The sequence below is a fragment of the Bactrocera neohumeralis genome, chromosome 2 (assembly GCF_024586455.1).
Source record: "Bactrocera neohumeralis isolate Rockhampton chromosome 2, APGP_CSIRO_Bneo_wtdbg2-racon-allhic-juicebox.fasta_v2, whole genome shotgun sequence".
In the NCBI taxonomy this organism is placed as follows: Eukaryota; Metazoa; Arthropoda; class Insecta; order Diptera; family Tephritidae; genus Bactrocera; species Bactrocera neohumeralis.
Genome location: NC_065919.1, coordinates 10,467,333 through 10,480,577, shown reverse-complemented (window position 1 = coordinate 10,480,577; position 13,245 = coordinate 10,467,333). Strand labels below are relative to the sequence as shown.

The window sequence follows — 13,245 nt, the reverse complement described above, 5'->3', positions numbered from 1 at the left end:
CAAATACAACTAATAATATTTCCAGCTAATTAAAAATAAGCAACTACTGTCCTTGGTGGATTTCATGAGATCACTTAGTTTATTGATTGAAATAAGTTCAAAAATTGTAGCTACCATAGTCGTGTTATCAATGTCTCAATTGCTGCAAATTTCTCCTTGCGATAATTGCAAAAGTTTGCACGAAACGAAAATTGTATATACATGAGCTCATTAAAAACCAATCTCAATTGCTTGCCACACAAGAAGGGAAACCATGTAAACATTTTTATATGGACGCCGTTGGCTGTTTGTGTAGTTTAGTGTATGTGTGTGAGTCCATATATGCTGCTGTTCAATAAAATTTATTTCAAAGTGCCACTAAGACGCGATAAGTGTAGCCACAGCTGTGCAAAGACCCGAGTATATACATGAGTATTGCAAAAGTTTTCATGCGCGCATAGAAATGTGAACAGAGAAATATGTACAATTTTATAAATACATGCCAAAGACTCATACATTATCAGTTGTGCAAAGGCAGAGCGAACTAGGGTGGTCAAAAATTTATTGAGATTTCAGCACATACATATACTTTGTTTTATGAGATTTTTCTTACAACATTCCAAGAGGAACCGGAATGACTTAGAACAGAAAAATACAAATTTCTAAATAGATGGTTGATATTGCTCGGTAAAAAGTTTTATTAAGTTACACAGGTTTAATACCAATTTTAGATTAAAATCGTGCAATCAAGCCACAAAAGAACACACGCTATCATAACGTTGGGATTGCTTTTATAAAAAAAAACCTTGAGTTTGATCGATCAATTGTATGGTATGCTACAGTAGTCTGATCTGAAGAATTTTTCCGGAGATTGTAGCCTTGTCTTATATAATAATTTTTACGAAATTTTATGAAGATAACTCGCCAACTAAAATGGTTTTCTATAGAAGGAATTACTGCCGATCGTTCTGTTTGTATCACAGCTTTATGCTATACTTGTCCGATATCGCCGATTCCGACAAATCAGCAGCTTCTTGGGGAGAAAATGACGTATGCAAAATTTCAGTCAAATATCTCCAAACCGAGAGAAATTTCACTATATGTGTATACTTCATAGGGTCGGATTGGGAACGAGTTGGTTCTGTATTGTCCTTTTGTTCTAGCGCTGGATGTCTGGACTTCGCATGGTCTTAACAAGCGCTGATCAATATCGATTGGAAGATCCTTCTGCCCTAATGTTGAATGCAGGAGATCTCTTGGACAACTTGCTCTTAGTAAAGTTCATCTTGCCGCAATGGCTGCAGTTCTTGCTGGACAATGCGCAGTAGTCGTGCTTACGGTAAGACTGAACATTTTGTTAGACGCTAAATGTCTTGTCTGGAGGAAGATGACCTATAAACATTCAGACACTTTACCCTCTATTGTTCAGCTTTTGCAAAACATAGATTGAAACATCTTGCTAATCAAACCTTCAACCGGAATGAACGAACCTGGCGAAATAGCCGGAATTGATATCGATGGCCGCAACATATTTGTGGCAGGTTCAAAGCGTTTTGTTGATTTTAGTGAGTATTTTCGATCAATAATCGGTAATATTTATAGTTATCAGTAAGAAACGGCATTCTGAGCTGTCCAAGTGGGATTCGTTTTTTTTTTTTATTGAAATTTTATTTTATCTGTAGCTGGCTTTTTGAACTCCGAAATCCCTGCTCGCTTCACTGTTAGTAACTCGCCAATTAAACAACAAAAACAAAAACTCGCAAAATTACACTTTCATGTGACTTTTTACTTTGAAAGACCGCAAATGAGTTGGTCGTGCTGCTTGTACAGCGCCGCATCTAATGCCGTTATTGCTAGTTGCTGTTGTTTTTGCTGATGTTGCTATTACTCATGTACACAAGCATTGTTCGGCACTTTGACTCCTTGCAAGCGTGCAACTTTTGCCAAAGCAAACAAAACAGCAACAAAACTCGAAAAACATGCAAGGGGCGACTAAGTTCGGTCGTATTCCAATCTTATGTAAGTTATTTGCCACATCGAAATATTGGGTAGTCGAAGACCTTTCGTATTTCTTCTCAAACTTCAACATATTGTTTTCATATTTATAATGAACTTTAGTGAACCAAATATATAACATTTTTGTCGACCACTTTCAGCCATTCTTTCGCTAGAGACATTATTCCATCAGACTAAAACTTTTCTGGTTCTCGACAACTAATTTTCACAGGCTTCTCTTGAAGCCAACTTTACTCCATTAAGGGAGTTTTACATTGGCCGAAACAAATGATAGTCCAAGATCAGGGCAAAACTTCCCAGCCAAGCTCTCCCAGGTTTCTCCGAGTCATCAAAGATGTGTGTGGTGTAGCGTTGTCCTGCCGGAAGAGGAAGCCTTTTCCGTTGATCAGTTCTGGTTGGTTTTTTGCGATTTCGTGCTTCAATTTCATCAGTTGCTGACAGTATAATTAGAATCAATCGTTCGACCAGGCTGAAGCAGCTCATATTGGATGATTCCTTTCCAATCACACCAAACACCCAGCAAAACCTTTCGAGGCGTCAATCCTGACTTTGCGTCCATTTGTCGGGCTTCAACACGTTTGGACCATCATCTTTTTTGCACTTTATTGTCGCATTTGATCGACTTTTCGTCTCCTGTTACCATTCGCTTCAGAAATTGATCGATTTAATTTCGTTTCAGCAAAGAATCACAGATGTTAATTCGGTCCATTAAATTTTTCACAGATAATTCATGTGGTACCCAAACAGCGAGCTTCTTTTTTTAGCCAGCCTTTTTTAAATGGTTCAAAACCGTTTGATGATGAATGTTAAGTTCCTTAGCGATGTCATGGCTGCTTATGTGACGGTCCTGGTCAATATTTTCCATAATTTCATTGACTTTTTCAACGATAGGTCGAACAGAGCGATGTGCATCTTTCACATCGAAATTTCCAGAAGGGAAGCGAGCGAACCATTGTTGTGCTGCACGAACTGATACATCATCGTCGCCGTAAACTTCACAATTTTCATTGGCTTGAGTGGCATTCTTCCCATTTTTAGTAAAAAATTTTTAAAATATAGCGAATTTTTTCATTATTTTCGCACATTTTTTAACAACTGAATGAAGCTTAAAATCTCACCTTTCCAACACTATAAGGTAGGGTAACATATATATATGAAACACACGTCCTTTTCTATTCAACAAGCTGCTCTTTTGTCGGAACCGCCGATTTCCAAAAACTGTAATATATAGCTCCCATACAAACTTAACGATCGAATCATATACCTGTATGGAACCTTTAGTACATTATTAATTAACGAAACGCTCCCAAAGTTTACCACCTTTAATTATGTACAAGAAGTAGTATATTTTTGCTGCTACCAATAGCGGCGGCACTCACAATATCATAACACTACTTGCAACTATTTGCGCAAGGGTGTAATAGCCGGAAAATGTTAGTGCAACTAAATTGCAATTTTGTGCTTTTAAAATAACACACAACGCAAAGGATTAAGTACCAAGCGAAGAAGTTGTAAATGTAGCGCCGTGGGCAGCAGTGGGCTGACTTAACTTTGCCGCTCCCTATGGCCCACCACGCCCGCTCAAACTTTTATTTATTGTGTGTAATTAATCTCCAGCGTATTTTCCAGCAATCAAGCGTACACAAGCACAGCAAATTGAGCGGCAGGGGGCGGTGCAGCCGACGCCGAACGGACCACTGGCCGCTCAGCATATCCTCAAGCGAGGCGTATACGTGTATGTGTGTGTGTTTGTGTATTTACACAGCGGCTGAAGTAGTTTCTTGTTTTTAATACCGTTACCAGCGCTTTTGCTGTTGTTATTGTTGCCCTCTTTGTATACAGTTTGTGTAGTTTTGCTGGCTCCGCACTTGTATACTTTTTGTAGCTTGCGGCCCCACTCTGTGCACGCAGTTCGGCGTGGTGTTGGTAGGTGGCACGTTTAATATGCTTTCTTGTATTCCCGCTGCAAAGTGCTGATAGCGCGGATTATTGGCGTATTTTGTTGGCATCGCTGCACCTTAATTTGCGTCGGCACTCTGCCAATGGTAATGGGTTAATTCTATGCTGGCGCAAAATTCGATAGACACAAACACATATACATAAACACATACATACATACAGACAGCAGTGGGTATGCCTACATGTGCTCACAGCAATAACCCCTCCCCTTCTTCTCCAGCTTTTGTGCGGCACTCTAGCCCTTTTGTGCCCCTGCGTCCCGATGTAATGGGAAAAGTTTTTTCCACTTTGCCTGCTGCGGATTTTCCACTTCTACGCTTTAGTGGCAATAAAAGCGCTTTCTTTTTTAATTTCGCTACAACATCTTGTGTGCTTTTTGTTGTTTATTATTTTTCAGTTTTCATTTCTTCTTGTTCTGCCTGCGCTTACTTTTACCGACGCCTGGTTTTCTTCTTCGATTTCGGATTTCGGCGCGTACGTGGTTTATTAAAAGGATCCGCTGGTATTTACGCCGTTGTCGCTTTATATTATTCTGTAGACTTTGCTCCGTACCCCTACGCCTGTCTCCATACTTGCTTGTTTACTAATCCTGCAAACTTTTTCATTCTTCCATGGAATACTCGCAGTGTTTTGCTATCCTTTTCTTCTTTTCTTCAGGCTTTTAAAACACTTTGGCTTCGTTGCAACTATTTTGCATTGCATTCCTGAGACGTAGCTGCTGCGGTTGGCGTCGCCGGTGCAGTTCTCGTTTGTACTCTTTGGAAGCTTGCTTTGCTTGGCGGAGTGCAAAAACATGGTTTGGCTCAGTTAACCGTCTGCAAAGTTTTGCTTCAGCATCAGCGCGCACACGTGCAAATAATTTGGTACTTCCGAAGAGAGTATTTATAGAAAATTATCGAATTGTCCATTCTAACGTATAATTTAATCGATATTTTCGGATAACAATCATATTGGGTTAGTATTTGAGATTAAAGAGCGATAGCTTCTTAAGCTTTATTCAACATAGTTCTCTTTAAGCGTGATACGCTGATTACAGCGACTTTTCAACTTTTCGAAATCATTTATGTAGTACGAACACTTGACTGAATACTGGGAAATCCTCATTCGATTTGACTTCATATCGGATCACTTGGATCATGGAGTAGCCAAAACGAACTCTGGCGGTTCCTTCTCTAAACATATACCGGCGAGGGAACTGTGGGTGGGAAGAAGTCGTTGCAGGAGAGGGCCAGCGAGGGTTTACATTTAGGAGCTCTCCATCAACTCCAGCTTCAGACATCCTGACTATTACAGTGTCTTCCAGGCCGAGGTTGCAGCCATTAAAGTAGCAGTATATTTACTGCTCTGTAGTGCAGCCTCCTTCAGAGAAGTGACCATCCACTTAAATAGCAGAGCGGCGATACGAGTCTTAAACTCTTCAACAGTGCGTTCAGGGCTGATAAAAAAGTGACTAACTACGTTATCAACAGATTCGAGCGTCTTTGTGGTAAGACTGGTATGGTTGCCAGGCCACAGCTGAGACGCAGGAAACTGTAAAACTGATGAGCTAGGCACCCTGAACCGCTATCGGTAGAATGGGAGCGGGTCGTGGCTTCCTAGCGGTTGCTGGGCTTCGCGGAAGCATGGCCAGCGCTGGGCCACCATCGATACATGCGCTGACGGAAAAGCTTTCTGGCCCAAGATCGATCGTAAAAGATTAATAGATCTCTTGCCATTAGTAATACTAGCCTCTCCTTAGTTTTGGGGACTTTAACGGGCCATTGCCCTATTGGCGTCCACGCAGTAAGGCTGAGAATCTTACCAGACGCCATCTACAGAAGCTGTACAGAAAAAGATGAGGTGACAACAACTCAACGTCAAGACTTGAACACTTGGGAGCCCATACCGTCAGACATCCAACCGAGCTGGATGAAATGAAAATAAAACGCCTTCAAATTTGTATTGGCTACTAAGCGTTTTGCTATTTCATAAATTGGAACACATGAGTTCTTGTTTTCAATTCCCAGTTTCGACACTCACCCCTTCTTTCGGCGAAATTTTCTTCCCGACTTGCATTCTTTTGAGATCTGAGAGCAGAAAATAGTCCCTGAGGGCCAGATCTGAAGAATTTCCCTGGATGCAGAAGCTATCCGAAACCCAAGTGATGGTCTTTTGCCACAGTTTTCACTGACTTGTGATACGGTGTCTTCGTGAAACTGCACGTTTCTTCCCTTTCCTCTCCACCTTTTTCTTCGAATGCTCCTCTTTTGCGGCGATTTCGTCCTTCAAATGATCCAAACACGCTATATGGTACTCGCTAATGATGGTCTTTTCTTTCTCAAGGACAATAACCTTAGCAGCCGACTTCTGCGTTTTTCTACGCTTTCTTGGAGCGGTTCAAGGTTGGGTAGACCACTTGGTTAACTACCGATCGGACTTCAGAGTGAAATGAAGGAGCCGTGTTTCATCCACTGTCACATATCGCCGGAAGGCAAACTCTACAATTCAAAAAAATAAAATAATTAATTGCTTGTCATTGCTTGTTATAAAATATAGCATAATAAATTATGTCAAAATTGTGCATATTACATTTGTTAGCCATACTATTTGCGTACAGTTTCGCCTTCAGCTCGTTGCACCTCGACTTGCGGTCTTACATTGCACACTTTTGAGCGCGCAGACAAAAAGATGTGCATGTAACATTAGTTATGCGCTTACAATGCTTTCAACGGATATTGCATCTTAGTTTTGTTGCATGTGCTCGCTTGCAAAGCTTAGAATATTTTGTGGTGCGCCACTGCCCGACCACATGTGTGGGCCACAAGCTAACGTGCATGCGTTACATGGCACCGTTTATCCTTAGGAAACTTGCTGCTTTGCAGACCTTGCTCTGTGCGTTATTCCTTCTCGCTCCTTTGTTATGCTGGAGCCTTCCAAATTTTCAAATATATTTGTTTTTTCTTTTACTTTTCAGAGCGTAACGATTTTGTGCCTGCTCCCGAAAGTCTTTTATAACATTAGTTTGCCATTGTTGTTGCTTTCATGTGACTTTTGCATTTTCATATTTGTGCGCAATGGTGGAAAATCTTTTCATTATGTTCTTGTACGTCTGTAAACTGGCAACTCGCTTAGCCGGAAATTGAGTGCATGCGAGTAACGGTATGCACGCAATAGTTGACAAAGTTTCTCTTGACGTATTTCTGTGTTCGCAATTTTCTGCCACAATAAAGCAAAATTTGGCATTTAGGTAAAGGACAACGAAGGTCTGTGGAATTCATCCAATTTACATAAGTATATTCACTTGACTTCAGTTATAACCAGTTTATTGTACGGATTATTAAGCTAATACCTTGAGTTATATGAGAATAGATATTACCAGAAGTGACTTGAAAATGAAAGCTTAATAACAATGAAGTGAACAGTACCACGAACTATTAACTTACGAAATGTTTTTGATAGGCCCCAGACAGAAAAACACTGAAATTCTCCACTACTTGCATTGTATGCCTTATATTCTAGATCGATGCATCGCCGTATCTTCTCATGGCGGTTTCTTCTCAGCTCACACACATGTGAGAAATTTTTGGGCAGACCTTTTAACCGATGGATTGAGGTTAGGAAAGAGAATAGGTGTTGGAGTATTCTGTCGAAAGCTCTCCATCTACTCTAGTTTCACACGCATCTGCGAAGAGTTTGTGAGTGGACTTTTCACGACTAAATCACAGTTAAGAAGCGAAGTATGTGTTGGAGTCTTCTGTGGAGAACTTTGCATCAACTCCAGTTTCAGATTGTCAGATAATTGTAGCGTCTTTCAAGTGGAGGTGGCTGTCATCAAGGTACTTCTGTTCATTTACTCCGATAGCCAAGCGGCTATACTGGCTTTGAGCTCGATGACTGTACGCTCATAACTAGTTAAGAAATAAATGAGCTCATTAGTAAAAGCTTGAAGCTTCTTCAGTATTAGACTTCTATAGTTGCCCGGTTACAACGGAATCACCGGAAGCTGCCCATCCAATGAGCTTGCCGGGGATTCTACCCATTCCGGAAACTCATCAAGGTGAAATCACTTTTTCACTTCTTACTCTATTGCCCGAATACTGCCGGACTGGAATTGAAATAGTTGCTGGATCCGATATTAACCGCCTTAATAAATTTGGGCTAAGCTAAAAACGGCATCTGCATGGATCTGATGAACCACTTTTAGGCATTTATGGTTAACACAAAGCACGAATATCTGTCCAAACTTTCAGCTCATTTATAATAGCATATAACCGTCATAATCAATTAGGTCTACTGAAACTTAACAACACTAGTCAGAATTTTGTTTCGCTGCTTCAAAGGAAGCCTCAAAATGAATGTGTCAAACTTTGTTTATTCATTTTTCTTGTCAAATATGATGAAGGCAATCACGAACTTATTTAATAATATTCTCCTACTCATTTGGTTGATTTTTCAGCAATCGTGCGACAAGAACGCCACATCCGTTATAACGCCGTGTCTGTCACACGAATATCAATGTCGCGATCGTATTACCTGCCTACACCACAGCTGGCTGTGTGACGGCGAAAAAGACTGTCCCCATGGCGATGATGAGCTGCAGGAGAATTGCCGCAACACCACATGCCGACCGGATCAGTTCCAGTGCGGCGATCGCACCTGCATAGCGGGACATTTGACATGCAACGGCCAGGCCGATTGTGCGGATCGCAGTGATGAGCAGATGTGCGGTAAGTTGGAAATAATTGCATATCTATACGAATAATATGCTTAACACTTATATTAAACAAATGTTTGCTAAACACTTTGTAGGCATTTCGAAAATCACCAAATGCAATGCCACGGCACACTTCGATTGCGGTGGCGGCCAATGTATACCACTGTCGAAGGTTTGCGATCGCAAAAAGGACTGCCCGGATGGTGAGGATGAACCAGCGGGCAAATGTTCGATAAATGAATGTGCGTTAAATAACGGCGGTTGCATGCACAAATGCATTGACCAACCGATTGGCTATCGTTGTGAATGCAACTCTGGGTAAGTTAAAGATAAATTGTGTAGATAATTGTATTTACAATGCTTAATAACTAAAGTAAAATATTTCGTTGCAAAACTGAGTACTTGTGTATTGGATATATTTACGAATTCCTCGAGTTGGAAGGGCAAATAACACGCGCTAGTATAAGGTCTAGTAAACATTAATCAATCAATGCTATTCACCACGGACATGCCATGGTGCCATGTTCGGCTTATTAATTGGATGCATGAATCCCTACCAACCAATTTCCCGGAGTTCCTGACGCATCACGCTCGATGTGAGGTTGCCGGCGTTGTTCTGTTGAGACATATCTCCTCTCTTACTGGCCAGAGTAGGTAGCTTAATGGACAATTCCTACTTTCCGACGTTCCAATTTTTGACTGCACTGGTCCGTATTAAGACTTTAGTAGTAGAGGCGCAGCTCATATGCGATAATTTTATTCTATGAACCACTCCGACCTTTTAACTAACGCACAAATCTTTACGAACCCAACACCTTTTGCTCAAAATCAGAAATAATGTTCTAGTGGATCTTCCTGCTCCAATTAATATTTCAGCTTGTTGGAATTTTGAGTCACTATTAGAACTTCTTCTTTATTGGCGTAGATACCGCTTTTACTGCTTCGCGCCAATTGGAGATTCCAAGCGAAGCCTTTTTCACCTGAGAATAATGAATGGAGTCGACTTGTGTGAAACCTCTTTTGGCATCTAATGGTTCGGAGATGTTCTTCCCAATCCTGACGGAGCTTTTGGTATATTTTAACGTCGGTTTACACAGCCGTATTAGTTTTGCAGGAATCCTTATTAGGGCTAATCCCAACAAATACATAACAAAAACTTCCTGATGTCCATATATCTTGACTTGGCCACGGCTTGCGCTGGCTCACCACAATCTGATCATAACGGTTTTCGCTTTCGCTTTATTTTTATGGTTCCAAACGTGTTTTTGTGCAATATTTAGCTCCTGAGCAATGAAAACAGCACTCGCGTTACCTTACAGGGTTTGTCCGGAAAGTAATAGTACTGATTTTCTTCCGCCGCGACTGTACTTCTGGAGCGTGCGCGCACCGACTGGATTCGGTAGATGGCGTTCCTAGCTAACAAACGAGCGGCTGGTCAGTTGTCTCCGAGCACCTGGAGAGTCAGGACAAACATTTTCGCGCGACGTGTTTCTGTGAGTGGTGGAAGCCGAAAATGCAGCGTTCGTTAGAGCAGAAGGACGCTATTAAATTCTGTGTGAAACTTATTAAATCTGCAGCAGATACGTTTGATATGATCAAGCAGGCCTACTCAGATGTTGGTATAGCAAGAAGTGGTGTGTTTCGGTGGCACGAAGCCTTTTTGGAGGACCGGGAAGAGGTCACTGATAAAGACCGAAGAAATGAGCAAATCCAATATGACAACGATGATCATTGTCTCTTTTGACATCAAAAGCATCGTTCACCATGAATTTGTTCCTCCTGGACAAACCGTCAATGCCAAGTTTCACGTGGAAGTCCTCAAGAGTCTCAAACGAAGGGTCAATCGGTTCCGACAAGACATCGCAGCCGATTGGAAGTTGCACCGCGACGACGCCCGGCTCACACCGCCTTTCTTGTGAACAGTTACCTAACTAAGGCCGGCATCCCAACGCTTCTGCAGTCGCCCTACAGCCCATATGTGGCCCCCTGGACTTTTTTTATTTCCTTGCCTGAAAAGGCCAATGAAAGGCGATCAAAGCAGCATGCACCTCGGCTGTCAAGGCTATTCCAGAGAATGCTTTCCGTGCCGCCTTCAATGCTTAGAAATCGCGCTGGCCTATTTTGAAAGTTTTTCAAGATTTGTAACGATCGGTTCAATAAATCTTTTTAAATCGACTCAGTCCTATTACTTTCCGGACAAACCCCGTATTTTATCGATATTTTGGACAATTAGCCTGCCAGAGCTCGTTGCATCTTTGGCATTAAAATTACAACAACGGAATCGAAGAAATCAATATAATATTTGACGTATTGTTTCTTTGCCGGCGTCTATATTTGACAGGTACTGGTGCAAGCAATCACCAAACTGTCTGAAAAGTATTCTTAGCCCGATATTTTATCTTTCCAACGCCATATAATGCAATCCGTTGGCACTTATATAACGCTAGTTATAGATTACTAAAGTCATATATTGTAAAAATATTTGATTTCCTTTTACTAGACCTTACACTTTTATACTTTCTGAAAAGCTTAAGGACGCAACCACAAATTAATTACTAAAAAAATTAAATTCATAGATGCAAAAATACCTTTAGCTGCCAAGCTGAATTTCCAAGCGTACACATTGAAGCGCGTTCCCTACTCCGCTCGTTATCAACGCTAGCAACCATATTAAATCTCATAAAGGAGGAAATCACGCACAAATCAGTTTTTAATTAAACATTTCCGAATTCCCAAAGCTGGCATATCGATGCGCCAAGGCACGCACATACACACTTACATACGCTTGAACACAGCAGCCAATAGCCTTGCTGTGTAAGCATACATCACTCTACTTAAGGCAACGTTAATTTTCGCTTCCAAACGTATTGCTAACCGTATTTGCCGTAATCCGAAATGGATGTGGCAATCAATGTAACTATTTAAGTGTGTGTGTTAATATGTGGTTACCGTAGTTCGGTTTAAATGACTTTGGCAGCCAAGTGCGGCACTCATGTTGTTCGCTTAGTTGATTGAAGTTGGACCACCTAAGTCTAAGCGCCTTGAAGTTCCAACACATTTATAATTTGTGGCTGTGTTTGTGGGGGTATGTTCATGTGATGCAGTGTATGCGGGCAGCTACTGCTGTGCATATTGTTACCTCTGGCCAAGCGTAAAGCAATCAATACCGCAATGATTCCGCACATCCGATTCCACCGTTTGTATGCGCCTGTCCGTCGAGCGAGTCTTTCGAGAAATGCAAACACTTGCAACCACTATAATAGTTCCCCAGCGCATAAATATTTATGTACGTTTATACTGATCTAGCTTATTTGTATGCATATGTATTCATATTCGCTTATTTTCACATTCTACTTTGCAGCTACAAACTGACCGAAACAAACAAAACCTGCGTAGACATTAACGAATGCGAAGATCCGGGCGCTTGCTCACAAATCTGCATCAATGAAGTTGGCGGCTTCAAATGTGAATGCGAGGCGGGCTATATGCGTGATCCACGCAATCATACGCGTTGCAAGGCGACCGAGGGACATGCATCGTTGCTGTTGGCGCGCCGTCATGACATCAGGAAAATCGCTTTGGACCACATGGAAATGACATCGATTGTGAATAATACGAAATCGGCAACTGCATTGGATTTTGTCTTCCGCACTGGCATGATATTCTGGAGCGATGTGTCCACGCAAAGCATTTACAAGTGAGTAACCAACGTAGTTTTATGGTGTCTTTTGTAGAGTGGCAAGCAATTGACGAACGAGTTACGGTATAATTTCCGGTTTAAAATGAATACGATGCAGTCGACCAATGAAGAATTGCATTGTTGGAAAATAAGCAGAAGTGTGTGTCTCCAATTTTAGGGTAAGGAGAGAACAACAGGTCAATTGAAAAGTCGCCGGCTTGACTCATAGATGGCGCTTCTAGTTTTAAATGCATACAATTTTTTAGTTAGCCTTCAAAAGCCGGGTGAATAAAACAGACAGCCGGTAGGCCAGGGACTTTTCAATTGACCTGTCAGTTTTGTAAAATTTGTGCTTACGGTGGGTCCAATTGTAAAGTTAAGCCTCAGAAACAAAAAGCATTAATCAATAATATTTTCCAATCACAAATTAAGTGAACTTAGCATAGTTAGTTGTTGAATCGAACGCCATCGTAGTTATCAGCAAAAAGCAGATTGTGTTCCACAAGTTCATTTTCAATGTTCGTTTGTAACTAAATTGTTAGGTATCACGCTGCTTGAGTATATACTATAGAGCGATCGAAACCGATAGAAGTTCATCTCAAACTTAGAAAACTCTCAGAGTTATTCGCTGGACTAACTATGACTAATCACTAGGAAAGTCCCCAGCCTATCAGAGTAAAACAAATCTTTAATCAAAATTCGTTTTTTTATTCAGCATAGTTCCCTTCTAGAAGATAGAATATAACAACCCTACAATACTTCGATACCAATTTTGTTGTACGATTTCTTCTATGCCTCGAAATTGGCCCCAGTCTCGGCTATCACCTCTTCATTCCATGAAAATTTCTTCCCAGTGAGCATTATTTCAAGATATGGGAATAGGAAATAGTCACTGTGAGAACAGATCTGGAGAATGCGA

General features: G+C 41.2%; 1 protein-coding gene across 13 annotated transcripts in view; it reads left to right on the top strand.

Moving 5' to 3' along the window:
• The window catches only part of LOC126750925 (low-density lipoprotein receptor), a 410,401-nt gene that overhangs the window by 330,685 nt on the left and 66,471 nt on the right, over positions 1-13,245 (top strand). For all 13 annotated transcript variants that reach the window (XM_050460728.1, XM_050460724.1, XM_050460726.1 and 10 more), the window contains 3 exons: positions 8,390-8,660; positions 8,743-8,965; positions 12,009-12,344. In XM_050460728.1, coding sequence (XP_050316685.1) covers positions 8,390-8,660; positions 8,743-8,965; positions 12,009-12,344 — 830 coding nt within the window. The remainder of the gene's footprint in view (positions 1-8,389; positions 8,661-8,742; positions 8,966-12,008; positions 12,345-13,245) is intronic.